The sequence below is a fragment of the Panthera leo genome, chromosome B4, assembly GCF_018350215.1.
Source record: "Panthera leo isolate Ple1 chromosome B4, P.leo_Ple1_pat1.1, whole genome shotgun sequence".
NCBI lineage: Eukaryota > Metazoa > Chordata > Mammalia > Carnivora > Felidae > Panthera > Panthera leo.
This window is the reverse complement of record NC_056685.1, coordinates 45,667,115-45,685,044: the sequence shown is the minus strand read 5'-3', so window position 1 is coordinate 45,685,044 and position 17,930 is coordinate 45,667,115. Positions and strand designations below refer to the sequence as shown.

The window sequence follows — 17,930 nt, the reverse complement described above, 5'->3', positions numbered from 1 at the left end:
GTGGTTGAGCTGATTTATCATTTTCCTCCTCCTTATGAGGAAGCTTCTGCCACATTCCTCACAGTCCCTTAGCCTGGGGCTAAGCTGTTTTTCCTTCTGAAAATGAGATTTGAGATTCTGTCTAGGGGGTCCCTGTCTGGGTGAATCCAAAGCAGAGATCCTTGAGGGTGAGCACGTGGGACATTCATCAAATACATAGGAAGCCCCACTAGGTTCAGGCAACTTTTTAGGCATTAACCATGACCATAATCCAATGCACAGAGCAGACAACATTACTGCCCTCCAGGGTTCCCGTCTAGTTGGGAGTCAGACAGTCACACTAGACGTTACAAGCAGGTAGTGTCCACAGTGCAGTTGATATGACATCATCCTGGCTTCCTTTCGAAATGGATGAATCTTCCTTCCTTCCTTTTTTTTTTTTAATTGAAGTACAGTTGACACACAATGTCACATCAGTTTCAGGTGTACAGCGTAGTGATTTGACAAGTTTATACCTTATGTTATGCTTGCCACAAGTGTAGCTACCATCTGTCACCATACAATTCTTTCACAGTATCATTGACTGTATTCCCTATGTGTTATCTCTTGTCTTTTTGATGGTAGCCAATTTGCAAATATTTTCTTCCACTCAGTAGGTTACCTTATCATTTTGTTAAGCACTTCTTTTGTTGTGTAGCGCTTTCTAGTTTAATGAAGTCCCACTTGCTTATTTTTTATCTTGTTGCTTGTGCTTCGGGTGTCCTATCCAAAAAATTGTTGTCAAGAAGCATGTCAAGGAGCTTTTTCCCTGTGTTTGTTTTCTTCTAGGAGTTTTATGTTTTTCAGGTCTTAGGTTTAATCCATTTTGAGTTAATTTTTGTAAATGGTATTAAGATAGGGGTTTAGTTTCATTCTTTCACATGTGAATGTCTAATCTTCCCTGCATCATTTATTGAAGAGGCTGTTTTTTTCTCTACTGACTATTCTCGGCTTTCTTGTCAAATACTAATCATATCGATTTCTGTATTTTTCATTGCTAGTATATAGAAATGCAGTTTATTTCCATATATTGACCTTATATACTGTAACTTTACTGAATTAATTAGGCCTGGGAGTCTTTAAAAAAATATTCTTTAGTATTTTCCACCCTTAGAATCATGTACTGTGAACAATGACAGTTTTACTTCTTCCTCTCCAATCTAGATGTCCTCTATTCCTGTTTGATTGTACTGACTAGGTCCTCTGTTACAGTGTTGAATAGAAGACATCCTTGTTTGTTCCTGATCTTTGGGGGAAAATAATTTATTATTATTATCTTCTTTTTTTTTTTTTTTGCCATTGAGCATGATAGCAGTAGGTTTTTTTTGTAGACGCCTTTTGTGGAAGTTTCCTTTTATTCCTGGTCTCTTCACAATTTATACCATGACAGAGTATTATATTTTGTCCAATCCTGTTTAGTATTAGCAATAGATACTACCAGTGCTTTTAGCAGTAGATTCAGTCTATGGAGATGATTATATGATTTTATTTTTTAATTTGTGAACATGATGAATTGCATTAATTGTTTTTAGTTGTTAAACCAGTCTTGCGTTCTTGGGGTAAATCCCATTTGGTTATGGTTTAGAATCCTGTTTAGATGTTGAGAGATTCAGTTTGCTGACAATCTGTTGAGGATTTTTATGTCTTTATTCATAAGAGGTATTGGTCTGTAGTTGATTTTTCTTATCCTGCCTTTGTCTGGCCTTGGTGTAATACTAACCTCATGGAATGAGGTAGGAAGTGTCCCCTCTTCCACTGTTTCCTGGAAGAGTGTGGGATAGATTGATATTATTTCTCCAGTAACTATTTTGTAGAAGCCATCAGTGAAGCCATCTGGGCCTGGGGATTTCTTTATGGGAAGATTTTCAGTTGTTAAGTCAATTTCTTTAATTGTATTGGGTCTTTAGATTTTTTTTTTATTTCTTCTTGATTCACTTTTGTTTGTTTCTTTCCAGGAATATTTCCATTTTATCCGAGTTGTCTACATTGGCATAAAGTTATTCATTGTATCTCCTTATAATCCTTTTAATTTCTGTTAGGTCAGTTGTGATGTTCTTCTTGTATACATGATTTTATTCACAAATTACCCAATTTATGTCTTTTCTCTTTTTTGGGAGGCCAGTCTGAGTCTAGCTAAAGGATAGTCAATTTTGTGAATCTTTTCATAGAACTCACATTTAGTTTTACTGAATTTGACTTCCTCTACTGTTTTTGTGTTTTAATATGCCATTGATCACTACCCTAATATTTTTGTTTTCTTATGCTAGCTTTGGATTTAGTTTACTCTTTTTTTTCCTCATTTCTTAAGCTTGAAGCTTAGTTTATTGATTTGTAATTAGCTTCTTTTCTAATATAGGCACCTAAGGGGTAAATGTATAGAATTTACCCTAGGAAGTTCTAGGGTAACTTAGAACCCTAGTTCTTTTTGCAAAGTTTCTGTATGTTGTATTTTCATTTCCTTTTATCTCAAAACATTTAAAAGAACTTCTTGTGATTTCTTCTTGGGCCCATTGCTTATAGAGAAGACATTAAGAATTTAGAAAATTCTCATTTGTGGACTTCTCATATATTATTGTTGTAGATTTATTAATGAATTCCGTAGTTCTCAGAGAATATACTTCATATAATTCAGTCTTTTAAAGTGAATTGAGACTTGTTCTGTGACCTAGTATGTGGTCTCTCCTAGAGTAACTTCCTTGCATAGTTTGAAGAATGTATATTCTCTTGTTATTGGATGGGACTTTTCTGTAGAGGCTAGTTTAAATTGGTTAATAATGTTCAGATTTCCATATCCTTAATGTTTTCCTGTCTAGTTCTTCTTCTTCTTTTTTTTTTTTTTTTTTTTAAGATTTTATTTTTAAGTAATCTCTACTCTCAACGTTGGGCTCAAACTTACAACCTTGTGATCAAAGTTGCATGCTCTTCCAACTGAGCCTACCAGGTACCCCATTTCTGCCTAGCGGTTCTAAACTTGATTAACGTAAGAGTAGGATGTTGAGATCTTGGACTGTTAATGTTGAACTATTTATCCATTGCTGTCAGTTTTTTCTTCATTTGTTTGAGGCTCTGTTTTTATATGTGTATATGTGTATAGTTGTATCTTCCTCATAATTTGATCCTTTGTCATTATAAAATGTGCTTCTTCTTTACCTCTTATATACTTTTTGTCTTAAAGTATATATTATCTGATAGAGCCTCTCCATCTCTCTTAATGGATTTACTGTTTGCTGTAACGTTTTACTTTCAACTCGATACAAAGTACGTCTTTTGTAGACAGCATATAGTTGAATCTTGTTTTGTTTTACCTAGTCAAACAATCTTTGTCTATATAGATAGAGGTATTTTTTTTGAAAAGGAAAAACTGTATCTATTTAAAGGGTGCAGCCTTTTGCCTTTTGATTGAAGTGTTTAATATATTCACATTTAGTGTTATCAATGATATGGTTGGGCTTACAGCTGACATTTTGATGTTTTTTTTTTTTATATCTTTCTTTTTTGTTTAGTTTTGGCTCTTTTTTTGCCTCCTTAAGTAGATATTTTCTGGAGTGCCATTTTAATCCCTTTGCTGATTTTTTAAAACTATATTTTGGACAATAAAATAATTTTAGTGTTATTCTAGTGCATTTTTTGCATTTTGTCAAAAAATACTTTATGATAATACTGGGTCAATTTCTATAAAGTATGGAAGTTTTACTCTAGTATAACTCCATTTCCTCCCTCTTTTTTGCTATTGTCATTTATGTTACATTTCTGTTGTAACCAATATGAAGTTATACTAATTTTTGCTTAATAAGATTTTACGTGTTTTAAAGGGTTAAAAAGGAGAAAGCATTATTTGTAGTCTTTTGTATTAACGCACATATTTGCGGTTTCTGGTACTCCTTCATGCTTCCTAAGGATTTAAGTTCCCATTTGGTGTCCTGCTCCAATATAATTTTATTCTCTCCCATGTCCTTTGTGTTCCATATCTTTTACTTTTTAAACTTTTTTTGTGCTATTTCTTTTTGATTTTTAAAAATCCCCCCTTAGGGATGTAATATACAGCATAATGACTATACGTAACACTGCTATATGATACAGGAAAGTTGTTGAGAATAAATTCCATGAATTCTCATCACATAGAGAAAAGACTTTTTCTTTTCTTTTTAAAAGTTTCTACATGATGAATATTAGTTGAATCTATTATAATCATTTCACAATATATGCATACCAGATCATCATGTTGTATGCTTTAAACTTTATAGTGATGTATGTCAATTATTTCTCAAAACTGAAAAAAAAAATCACAAAAAATTCCTCCTTTTCACCTTCTGTTTCTGTTTCCTTATTTTTTTTTTTATTGATTCTTGTGTTATTTCTACTTTAGACTTCATTTCTGAAGTGATTTATTCTTCTACTTCTAATTCTTTCATCCTGTCACCTCAGTTTTGAAGTTTTTAATTTTGTTTTATTTTTTTATGGCTAGTATGAAAGTATTTTGCAATAGGTGATACATTTTATTCTAGAGCCATATATTTCTGTCATATTTTAATTGTAGGAATGTTATTTTTTATTTTGTTTTGAATATTAACTTTTTAAAAAAATGTTTAATGTTTCTTTTATTTTTGAAAGAGAGAGAGGCAGACAGACAGACTGTGAGCAGGGGAGGGGCAGAAAGAGAGGGAGACACAGAATCCAAGGCAGGCTTCAGGTTCTGAGCTGTCAGCACAGAGACCGATGCGGGGCTTGAACTCATGGACCATGAGATCATGACCTGAGCCGAAGTTGGATGCTTAACTGACTGAGCCACCCAGACACCCCTTGAATATTAGCTTTTAAAATGGGATTTGCCCTTAATACCTTTAGTATTTTATTTTCATGTATAATTATTTTTCTTAAACTTGTCAAAGAAGGCAGTGTTCGTCATAACTTCTATAACTTCACAGAACTCTTGTGTGTGTTTCAAAATATGGCAGCTTGCTTTCTGAGATTTCCTGGCTCTGTTTCCTCCTCCCACTTTTTTCTGTGCCTTATTTTTCCATTCATTTTTCATTCTACTACCAGTAATTTATCTTCAGTATGGAGCTTTGTCTGGAAGGTCAGCTTTAAGAGTTCATAGTGGGTTAAAGTGCACTAGCCCCTTTAGTGCCAACCGTGGATTCATTGTATTTCCTCATTCTTGGAGTGGCCAGAACCCTTCCTAGTCAGCTGACTTTCTCAGATTTGTTTGCACTGCTTTCCATTGTTACCTAACTTGTTTTTAGGTCTCCCAAATGCCCTATTGTTTCTTTATGATTCCTCCTGCAGAAGTGCTGATGCCAATCAGATCTTATGGCTCTTGGTAGTTTTCCATCTTTTTGTATTTTGAGGTTTTTGGTAATATATTATATTATATTATATCATATTATATTATATATATTATATGTGTGTATATATATATATATTTTTTTATTTTATTTTATTTTATTTTATTTTTTTTTTGCCTAGCTCTGTTGTGAATGGATTTTCGGTTTTGCTACCTAGAGTTGCTCTCTCTGTTTTTATGTGGAGGACTTGTGGAGATTTTTTAAAACCTGTGCTACTACCAGTACTGTCACATTCTTTTTTTATTGTTATTATTTGAGAGAGAGAAAATGCAAGCAGGGGAGCGGGGAGAGGTAGAGAATCTTAAGCAGGCTCCACACTCAGCATGGAGCCTGACACGGGGCTCTATCCTACAACCATGAGATCATAACCTGAGCTGGAATCAAGAGTTGGACGCTCAACCCTTAATACTTTTCATGTCTTAACCATCCAGGTGCCCCTACTGCTGTCATCTTCTTAGGTGTTAAAACAACTTCCCTATGGGAGCTCCCTTCCAAGGTTAGGTTCACATGTCAAAATTTATGACAGTAGTACTTTGGTATGACTAAACAAAGATTTATTACCCACACAGGTGGGGGAAATTCTGAGACAGGGGCAGAGGACAACTTTCTGGGAAGAGGTCCAGAAAGAGAGAAAGTGAATGCAAGTGCGCAGGTGTTCTGTAAAGGATAAGTCCAGTTGGTGCAGAATTTAAAAGAGGAACCCACCAAACATGGAATATGAAAGAGATAGCAAGGGGCTCATGTACTTGGGGGTATTGGTGGGGTTGAGTCCTATCAGTACACTGCTGATAATGACAGATACAGGGAAGGGATGACACTCAGAGGTTGTCAGCACTAAATCAAAACATCAACAGGGGTCTCAGTTTCTTTCCTTTGGTCTTCATAGTAGAGATCCATTTTTGAACTCTTGTTGTTGTGGCCTACTGCTGAAGAATGGGGCTTTGATCTTGCCTGCCATGTTTGTTTTTGGTACCCATGATTAATTTCTCCTTGGAGAAACTTACATTTCCAGGGAGAAACCAAGTAGGCCTATTTAGTAATCCCAACCAGAGAGATTAAAGGTGAAGACTATGTATTATCTCCACTTTGAGTAACAAGTCACTGTTGGTTGGATGAATCAATGAATGACCAAAAAATATGTTAAGAATAAGTGAGGAGCCCCTGGGTGGCTCAGTCTGTTAAGGGTCTGACTTTGGCTCAGCTCATGATCTCACGGTGTGAGTTCGAGTGCTGTATCAGGCTCTGTGCCAACAGCTCAGAGCCTGGAGCCTGTTTTGGATTCCGTGTCTTCCTCTCTCTCTGCTCCTCCCCAGCCTTCTTAACTCTGCTTTCTGTTCAGCTCTATTAATTACATATATCACTTAAGGTATCTAATTTTATCAAGTATTTACTGAGTGTCTAATCATTCCACCTAATTTGGGCACAGTGAGATCCTGGGAATATAAAGAAGCAGTCTAGTATTTACTTGACTCTGATATGATATTGATTTTAAGAACTTTTTTATTTACAAACTAATACAGGAAATGTGCAACTTCAGTTGTAAAATGTTACCCCATCTCAGAAATGTTAAAATGTTGAAAAATATATCCTGCAACTGAGGAATTATTTATGAAATGTTTATAAAGGGCCAAGAATAATGCTAAATGCTTTTGCACATATTATCATTTAACCTTTAACTCAGTGAGGGTAGATTATCTTTCATTTGCAGATAAAATAAAGCTTGCAGAAATGGTGTAAGTAGTTAAGTGTTAGAGGGACATTGAACTCAGGTCTATCTTATTTCTGACCGATACATAAATCTTTTCAGCCAATATATAAAATTAGTGTATCTTTTAGGGAAGGTTTTTATTTTTCCTGTCTGTTTTCCTGTGTTTACTTCAAAGAGTGAATTTTAACTTTTTATTTAATGATATACACGACTTAGAAGGCTTTTTTTCCTTCCAAAGTTTTTCAAAGATCTGATTATGGAATTTGCAGTTCTTTAAGATGGTTAATGAAATGATAAGTAATTTAGGGTTTTTTTTTTTTTTTTTTCTTTTTTTTTTCTTTTTTACTATTCCTCATTTTTCAGTTGGGTTGCTTGTCTTTCTTGGCAGCTTCTCGGGGCTCTTTTAATGTCTTACCATACTGAATTTTTGGTCGATTTTAGTGTGAAATAATGTAGACCTATTTAAATTTGGACTTAAACTATGATATCACTCTTATAAATGACATAATCACTTTAGTAAATTCAATAAAGCCATTCATTTAGAAAGTGGAAGAAACAACCTCATAAGTTGACATTGTGATAGTTCTTTTGGGGAAATGAGAAGGAAAAGTAATCTGCTAGGGAATAAAGAAAAATGGGAGGATAAAATTGTGGTGATGTGGGCTGGCAGAATTGGGATGAGTTTCTAAAATAGAAATTTGTTTGGTAAACTAGTCATGCTAATCTTGTGTTCAGTTTTTTAAAAATCTAGCCTGAATTTAAAACACCTTAGTCTAGGACCATTCCATGTGCAATAACAGATACTAACTCTGCTTAGATAAAAATTATCTTACTGCCCTTGAATTTAATTTAGTATGCTGGTAGTCTTCCTCAGTATTTGAGATCATCATGTAATGTCCAGGACCTGAAAATTGGATTATCTTCCCAGAAATATGTGATGCTCTTTATTTCTCTTCAGTTGCTTATATTTTCCATTCCTCTCTCCCAGACTATTTATGAAAATATTATATTTGATATTAGGTAAACATCAAATAATTTTTTTTCTGATTATTATTTTGGCTCAGAATGTGATTTACTAATCAGGAGTGTATACTAATAATTCTCCATGACACTGCAAAGTTCTGTGGTTGCGCACTAACCAAGCTGTCTGTTTTAACTTTGGTATAGTATGGATGGCTTGTGAGATTTTTGGGTCTGCTTTGTCTCATGAACACAATGCCTGTGGCAGCACTTGTTCTTTTTGCTACCTGACTTGTGGAGGTCAAGTAACCAGATAGCAGAAAGCAAGCAGAAATGATCATTTGCTGGAGCTAGACTGGGTTTTGCAGAAACAGCTCCACCAGAACACCTTTTTAAGCCCTTTCAAGTATATGTTTTTACTTTCGTTTATCGAAACCATAAATGATGGGAGAAGAAACAGGCTCAGGTTCTTTGTTTTTACACCTCAAGAAGGGGAAAACCTATTGCAGATTTAAAACTATTTCACAGTGCCAACTGTGAGTAAGCCCTGGGATTTTTCTTTTTGCTGTAACAATTTTGGCCACCTGTCTCCTAATGAATTTTGTGGAAGGCTGGAAGATGTGAGTCCAGAGGTGGAAATTGACAGTAGTGCTAATACTGGGAGCTTCTCTCTGCTAGCTTGTAGTGAACATGGGGCCTGTTGCCAAGTACTTGGGGGTTTTGGACATCATGAAGATACGTTCAAATTTACTGTGTGACTTATTTTTCATAGGTGTATTTGACCTTAAGAGATGTGTTACTTGGGATTTGTATGTGTTATTGCAGACTGTAAGACTGTTTTAATGGGCAAGATCAAATTTTGATAAAAGAAATTTTAGAAATGTTTGAGTTTTTCTGTTCTTGTTAATAGGCAGGCAGTGGTTAAAGGTTCCCTTCCACATCCTTTTGCCTTGACATTATTTGAGGACACATTGTACTGGACTGACTGGAATACACACTCCATTTTGGCTTGCAACAAGTATTCTGGCGAGGGTCTGCGTGAAATCCATTCTAACATCTTCTCTCCCATGGATATACATGCCTTCAGCCAACAGAGGCAGCCAAATGGTAAGTGATCTTGATTTTTAAATTGCAAGTTGGAATAGCTTTAGCACTCAGATGTCTGGCTTTAGTGAGGGCAGGAGGAGAGAGGACGTATCCAAAGGTAGTGGAAAGGAATGAAACATAGGAAAAATGTCAAAATATAGTTCAGGTTAAGCAGCAGCCTAAACCATTTGTAGCTTGTTATCTATCACTGTTGGCCAACTCAGCCCTTTGTTTGGGTCTGGGATTATGGTGGTAGAGAAGAGAGAAAATAAGAAACTGAGATAGCTAAGCTTATACACAAATGCGTTTCTTGTTTATATTATTTCTCTCTAATGTGTGTTTGATTTTGTTCAGATGGGTGTGTTTGAAAACAAACTTTTCTTAAAAAGAAACCTCTGTGAATGAATCTAACTACCTCAGGTTGCCTAATAAAATACCTGCTTAAGCTTTTCTATGCACACTCTCTCTCCACCTCCCCTCCTTTTTTCTTAGTTTTGCTTCTATTTTTGGTCAACCTTTGCAGTGACTTGAGCTTTGGCTGCTGGCAACAATTTATTGTAAGAGAGGGATAGAATTAGGTTTAAAAGGAATATGAGAATGTTAAGTGTTTGGCACTTGTATATAAATAAATGTCTGGCATTTGTCTGAGTGTATTTCAGATTGTATTCCAAAGCCAAAAATGAAGGGTTTTTTTGGATTATGCATTGCTTTGTATTAGTTCTGTCTGTTTAGGGGGAGATAGTCAAATATTGAATGTGTTACATTGCAATCTGGTGATCATGAGTCCATAAGAATGTTTTTAAATGTAGGGGTTGGCCTTTTGTAAAAATGTATGAATTTTTCTTCCCATGCTTAGCATATTTTAGAGAATTTCCTTTTTGTTTGTTTTCTGATTTTGTTTAACGGTTGTTTTTGATTTTTGTTTTACTAGTTTGAGAATTTGCGGTTATTACTGCTTTCATCTTTCATATTTTGTTGGTCTCCATTTTATGTTGATTTTTTTCTATGAATATTATTTAAATCCATCCCTTTCCATAGTTTCTACAAGTGTGCTAATTAATCCCCGCTTCTCAGTTTTCCCTCTTTTAGTCTATTATGTTTATCTTTTCCATGTTAATATTTCCACAGTATGATTTTTCAACATTCTAGTTATTTTTCTTGGCTTTCAGTACCCTCCACCACAATTTGTTCCCATTCTCTGTGCTCACTTAGGTTTAGCTCTTACTAGTCAACAGAAACCTTAATATCCAGTTAGACTATTTGCCTTAATGTCTCACCCAGTGTACAGTCTCTAAGCTTTTATTCATACAGTTTTACCACATTTGAAATGTTCTTCTGTCTATCCTTCCTATTCTTCAAGGATCGTGTCGCGTCCTACATCTTCAGTGAAAGTTTTCTTCTTTAATCCTTAGTGATTTATTTTCCATTTGGTTCAGTAATATTTAAAGTCTATAATGTATAAGATAGCACATAATTTCATTGTTTTATATTGTTTCCTAGTTTGTTAATTTTGGCATACAGACTAGATTGTAAGCTCTTTTAGGGCAGGGGTCTCCTGTTTATTTCTTGTGTATTCCTGTCAAGGTACAAAATGATAAGTCAATTCTCATTGATTAATTTCCTTCCTTGCAGATGTTTTGGTAGTCAAGCCACCTGGATGACATTTGGTAATAATTTGGTTTATCACAGTTGCTCTTGTTATGGTTGTTAACCTTTGTGTACCTAGCGTGAGGGAGGGCATCCATAATCATTGGTATTAATCAGTGTGATTTATATTTGACAGCTACAAATCCATGTGGAATTGATAATGGTGGTTGTTCCCACTTGTGTTTGATGTCTCCAGTCAAGCCTTTCTATCAGTGTGCTTGCCCAACCGGGGTCAAACTCCTGGAGAACGGAAAAACCTGCAAAGATGGTAAGAAGGTGGTCTCCCAGAAGGAAAAATTTTAGATAGCAGTTGGAATTCTGTATGATTTATTTTATTTCTCTATAATAAGCTCTGTAGATTACAGTGTTTTGGGAGAGTAGTCACTTAATCTCTGCCTTCACAGTTGGTTATATAACAAGGGTGTTTTGTATTTGAGGGCATCTCTTTAATACTATTTTATAAATTAGTATTTCAACTAAATTTTTAACGTGCTATTTTTGAAAAAAATTAGGTGCTATTTCATTTTTCACGAGATGTCAGCCATTGATATCACAATCGATTTTTGTGAAAATGAATATTACTTTTCTTAAAAAATGTGTTTTTAACAGTAGGTTGCACTTGAAAATAAAGAACCTCAGTGAAAGAAACAATATTTACTAAACTTCCAACTATAAAGACTGTCATGGGGTAGATAAATTTTCGAAAAGTTTATTGGATGCTATTTTTAATTGCCTTTTAACAACAGAAGTGCTTTCAGAAGAAGAAGAAAAACATTCCAGTTTCTACTATTTAAAGCAAGCAACCTCTTTCTGTACTTAACCACTGCTACTTCTGCTTACTCTCTTTACTTCCCCTATAGAGAGAGGGCACATTGGAGAAGTATGTTTAATTAGGACATTTCAAGAGACTTGTGGTTTGGGAGAACACCAGTTTTTCTCTTTTTCTTCTTAATGAGAATGTTATTCTTCTTTCTTACCCCTATGGCTAGCTATCTGGTTTTCTAGCCACCAGCAAGACCTAGTAAGAAAATTGTTGTATTTAGCAGTGACTTCTTTATCTAACTCTGAAAAGCAGAAGTCTTTATTTCAGTTGGGTTAGAGTGTTCCTGGCAAGGGGGTCAGGGAGTCAGAGAGATGGAATTGAGTTGGTGTACAGGATATTTGTCATGACTTGGCATTGATAAATTATCCTCCTAGTCAAAGGTGAAGCTGGCTGACTCTTGTCAGGCGGTTTCCATGGCAAACAATAATTTGGTTTCAATTTAAAACAAAAGGTTTTTGTAATGTTGCTTTTTTGTTTAAAACATGTAGCCTGACTTTAAAACAGAGGATTTATTTTAGTAATAGTGGTCTGTCTACTCCCTCACAGCAGTGTAAATGTACATGTTTAACTAGTATTTAAAATTTTAGATGTACATTTGGCGTGTAGTAGCTTTAAGTTAACTATTCTGTTTTGATCACCTTGCTCAAATTAACAGCTTCACTTTCTATGACTTCTTTGTTTGCAAAGTTTGGGCTGGCTCTTTTTGGTAGTTAGCAGAGGCAGTGAATGGTACAGTTATGCCTGCTTGGTGCCTGCTGTGGTATTTAGGGCTGTATTTTCTCTAAGATGAAGTTTATAATTAGTTATCAAGTCAAAAAGTTGATCTTGAGAGCTTGACTCCTCTTCATATTTTTTTTTTGCAACTATAATTCCAGATTGCTGTGAAACTTAATACCAGTGTTTTATTAAAAAAAATTTTTTTTTCCTAATATTCTTGAGAGAAAGAGACAGAGCATGAGCTCGGTGAGGGGCAGAGAGAGAGTGAGAGAGACACAGAATCCGAAGCAGGCTCCTGGCTCGGAGCTGTCAGCACAGAGCCCAACATGGGACTCAAACTCATGAACTGCGAGATCAGGACTTGAGCTGAAGTTGGATGCTTAACCAGCTGAGCCCTCTAGGCGCCCCACCGGTATTTTCTTTTAGACTCACTTCTTTGGGAATCTTTTTTCAGTCTTTCAGATATCAACTTGCTTACTATCTTTTATAGTTAGATGACTTTTTGCTGGTGCCTTACTTGGACATTAAAAATCAAAACAAAAAAAAGATTGAATTTAATGTTCTCATTCTCAGCTATGTTTTTATTGAATATTATTTTGTGTTTAAAACATTTCATAAGCAAATCTGACTTAAAACTCAGTGAAATAAAAATTTGAGTGTTCTTTTTTACTGATAATATATTAGCTAATATTTATCCAGTGCATGTTCAGTACATTCCTGAATTTTACATTGACGTTATTTTTAAAAAACGTTTGTTTATTTTTGAGAAGAGAGAGTGCAAGCAGGGGGGAGAGGTAGAGAGAGATGGGGACAGAGGATCGGAAGCGGGCTCTGTGCTGACAGCAGTGAGCCCAATGTGGGGCTTGAAATCACAAACTGTGATGAGATTATGATCTGAACTGAAGTTGGCCACTTAACCGATTGAGCCACCCAGGCTCCCATACATTGATCTTGTTTAATCCTCACAGCAACCCTGTGAGAGATAGATGAAGAAAACTAGGTTTAGGGAGATCAAGTTTTGCCTAAGTTTGTATAGGAACTTGAATCTGTTTCTATCAGATCTACAGCTCTTACTCTTAACCACTGTTTTGTTAACTGATTCCCTCTCTGCTGCTGCTTTCCTTCACCATAGCCTTCTTTGTTCTTAATTATGTCAGGCATTGCCTTATAGTTCTCTTTGTTAAAACAGCTTTACTGAAATATAATTTGCATGCTATAAACTTCAGTCACTTCAAGTATGCAATTCACTGGGCTTTTTAACTAATTTACAGTTATACAACCATCACAGTCTACTTTTAGAATATTCTCATCAGATACAAAAGACCTTTGTCTTGGATTTATTTACCTTTTTAAACATACTTCTTGAACAAAGGACCTATATCCTATGTCTCCTTCCTCCTTTAATATTCAACTACTTAACTTCTTAGTCATTATTCATTATACCTGTTAAGTAACTGTTATTAATTTCAGGACCTATATAACGAATGAAAATAGAGAAGGAATCAAAACTTGATTTGGAGAGCTGAGCCATTATAGAGCTTGGCCTTGTAGTCAAGCTATTCCTAGTTCATTATGTTTACTTTCCATTTCCACCCTAAATAGACCCTGAGTATCCTTTTGTACCCCTTTACTTTTCAATTCTTAAAGAGGTTCTGCATTCTTTATTTAGAATGACTAAATTTTACCTGTGGGTTTCAATTTTTTTCTTCGTTTATTTCACTTTGTCGTTCTAGGTGCCACCGAATTACTGCTTTTAGCCCGAAGGACAGACTTGAGACGCATTTCTTTGGATACACCAGATTTCACAGACATTGTTTTACAGTTAGAAGACATCCGTCATGCCATTGCCATAGATTATGATCCTGTGGAAGGCTATATCTACTGGACTGATGATGAAGTGAGGGCCATACGCCGCTCATTCATAGATGGATCTGGCAGCCAGTTTGTGGTCACCGCTCAAATTGCGCATCCTGATGGTATTGCTGTTGACTGGGTTGCCCGAAATCTTTATTGGACAGACACTGGCACTGATCGGATAGAAGTAACAAGGCTCAATGGGACCATGAGGAAGATCTTGATTTCAGAGGACTTAGAGGAACCCCGGGCTATTGTGTTAGATCCCATGGTTGGGTAAGAAGCTCTGCCGATAGAAAATTTTGCCTGGTGTTTCTGTTTTGTACAGGTTTCTAAAAACATTGACAAAAACAATATGAAGTATATATTGGTTTTCAATAAACAGCTCTTTAGTGGCTGTTCATTTTTAGAACATACTGATTGGAATAAAATCTCAAATTAAAGAATTCTTAGGTTTTTTTCCCTTGAATGATTTGAATAGTTTTTCTTTATAAATTAAGTCAGTACTTGCTGACTTTGGGTGTTGGCTACAGATTTTGCCGAGGTTGCATCATGACCATGAAAAATGTGGAAAGAAATTGTTTTCAGAACTCTTTCTCTTCCTCTAGAAGATGTAATTCCATCCCATTTTTAGTACTTCTAGAATGATATGGTAAAGGATATATCCAACTTTATATATCCCAAGATATATGAATGACTTGAAAAAAAATTTTTTTTTTGTCAGACAGAATACCCTGACCACAACCCAGGGAAACAGCTTTCTGTATACTCACCCATGTTATTTGTTACTATGCAACTCACTCTGAGGGTGAACATGGTGACAAAGTATTACACTTCAGTGTATATCAATGCCTTAGAGCTACTTAAACTCCCAGGAGCCACAGCAGTTACTTAGCACTACAAAAAGAATTAGTTATTTTAGGAATTCAGTTTGTCATCTGAATATTACTACTGGGATAGCCTTTTTGTGTCAGAGGTGACAAGCCAGCAAGAAGAAGAGATGACTGGGGCGCGTGGCTGGCTCAGTTGGAAGAGCATGTGACTCTTGATCCTCCGGGTCATGAATTCAAGCCCATTGGTGGGGTGGAGATTACTTAAATAAATAAAAAGTTTGGAAAAAAGAGATGACTATTAATGGGAAGGAGCACAAAATATTTTGGAAAAACATAACTAAAAATGAAATCTTATTATCGGAAGACATTATCAGTTCTAGAAAACACTGTTTGATCTGAAAATTTCCTACAAGCATATGCACTGCTATTATGTCTTAAACATAACTTTTGAGCGTGTTTAAGTCCTATTTTTTTCCCTTCTGTGGTGTTAACTGATACCAGTGGAATATGAGGGGTGGACCTCACCTTTAGGATATCTGAAAGTTACAGTTTATTATCTGTGTTTAGCTCATTTTCTGTGTACTTCTGTAGGTACATGTATTGGACTGACTGGGGAGAAATCCCGAAAATTGAGCGAGCAGCTCTGGATGGTTCTGACCGAGTAGTGTTGGTTAACACTTCTCTTGGTTGGCCAAATGGTTTAGCCTTGGATTATGATGAAGGCAAAATATACTGGGGAGATGCCAAAACAGACAAAATTGAGGTTTGTTTCTCGCTTTTTCATTTTAAAACCAGTTTTATAATGGTTTTTGAGTTGATGTTAATTTGACGCAGATATTCTTGCCTCTTGTCTGGGGTGCCAGAGGTATCTTTTATGGAAATTTTATTCAGCCTTCAGGATTCTAGGCATTATGTATTTTCTTCCACTGAACTCTGATAGATATCTGAGCTATGAGCTATACTGGTATGAGAAGTGGATATTCCTCTATTTCTAGTCCTGAAAGCTTACGTGACTGATTTCCCTCATTATGGATGAAGCCACTGCTCGAATTTCCTAGGGACAGTTTCTGCACGAATCAAATATTATATAAGACGTATACTGGAAGAGCTGGTAGTCCTGTCAGGAAAACAGCCCATTTGTGTATATATAACCTCTTTTTGTTGTTACTGGTGTTGGGGGCAGGTAGTGTCATATATTAAGTGTTAAGATGGTTACATGCAAATAGTTTTTAAATTGATTTATGAGCTGTGTAGGAGAAAGATTAATTAACCAAAGCTTGGGGAAATATTTACTAAATGGTAGAATTAAGTTGTAGCAGTCACAATAGAATTATGGTCGAAATAACCAGTGGTGAATATTTTACCACAGTGTTTTGTAAATGGCACGTACATTGACGTTGAATGTGAACTCTAAATTTCACAACTTTGAGTTAGGCTGTGCTAGAGGTCTTATGGATCACATTCTTAAAACAGTTTCTTTCACGATATTTCTTTGTGGGGGGATGTGTGACTTCTCATATAAGGAATGGCTTGGAATGGCTCATCAGAGCCACAGCACATCATCTCCTAACAGATAGATAATTTGGGCTGCAGAATTTTAGAAAGGTAATTCTTAGGAGGGCCAGGGACTCTGAGGGAATAATGAATTAAAGGGCTTTCCTTTCAGAATGGAAACTTGGAATAGAAGAACCCATTAGTGTTCCACAAGGCTCAAATACTGCAAACTGCATCTCTTATTCTTGCAGCTGGTTTGCATTAATAGGAGATTTTGCATAGACTTGACTATATAAATTTTCTCCCTGTTGTTAGTGGTTCACTGCCTCCCCCCTCCTTAAATCCAAGTTAGGGTTTGAATCTTTAACAGCTTAGAAGGCAGTGCTAATGAGACCAAAGTTATGATTTCATTTTTTTTTTTTTTTTTAAGACAGGCTATTAGCTTCACTTGGGTCAGCTCGAGTACAAACTGCATACTCGTTCCCAAGCAGTTCACAGATGTATATTGTTGATCAGCTATGGACTGTACATGAGGGTATAGGTATTGCTACTCTTAGAAAAATAGTTAAAAGGTCCTATGTCCTACAAGAATGTTTGTAGGGAAGAACACTTGATTTATTATTTTGTAGGGATTTAAAAATTCTATACTTGGTATTATCTTTTTAAGGTTACTATGACTGATTAGATTGTAAATAAAACATTTGTTTCTTACTGGGAATTTTCCACACTTCAGGTCACTTTAAGTACTTTAGATACAGATATGTATTCAAAATCACTAATAGTTTAGGAGGGATTTAGGTAGAAAAGTGAGAATTTTTGGAGGTTCTGAGTGACAGGGTTGGAGAATACAAATGAATCACATTATATAACAGTATGTAATATTGATTAAATAGGATTTATTTTCTTGGCTTACAGTAAGTACAGTAGATTGTAAAATTAGTATTCATTCTGGCCTGTTCTGTCTTCTTGAGCTGTACATATGTATACAGTGGTGTCATTTGTTCCTCACTTTCTTCTTTCTTTCTCCCCTTCTTCTTTGAGTGGTAGCGTCCTTAAAAACCTGCCTTTCAGATCTGCTTCTCTTCCTCCAGGTTTGCTGTCTGTCCTCTTTTTGACAGATTATTTGGGGTTAATGGTACATCTACCTCCACTAGATTATACACAAAAAGACCTCCCCTTTTTCTTTGCCTGGAGATTCTGATGAAGTTTCTCTAATTGAGCATCGGTGCTTTTGTCACTTTTTTTTCATAGACACATTTGGGAGATAAAGAGAGCAGGTTTTGTTATTCTCTTCTTAATTTATGATGATGTGTAAAATTTCTGGTATATGGCATACTAAGAAAAGAGCACAGCTCTCCATCTAAATTAATCTTGCATAATTGGGGGAGAAAAACTGTTAGTTTCTCTTTCTGAGACTAGTGGTGGTTACAGGAGCAACTGCCACA

General features: G+C 35.6%; 1 protein-coding gene across 1 annotated transcript in view; it reads left to right on the top strand.

Annotated features, from left to right (window-relative positions):
• The window catches only part of LRP6 (LDL receptor related protein 6), a 174,443-nt gene that overhangs the window by 94,314 nt on the left and 62,199 nt on the right, over positions 1–17,930 (top strand). The window contains exons 4-7 of the mRNA XM_042945817.1: positions 8,942–9,138; positions 10,901–11,032; positions 14,038–14,434; positions 15,583–15,754. Of these exons, the coding sequence (XP_042801751.1) occupies positions 8,942–9,138; positions 10,901–11,032; positions 14,038–14,434; positions 15,583–15,754 (898 nt within the window). The remainder of the gene's footprint in view (positions 1–8,941; positions 9,139–10,900; positions 11,033–14,037; positions 14,435–15,582; positions 15,755–17,930) is intronic.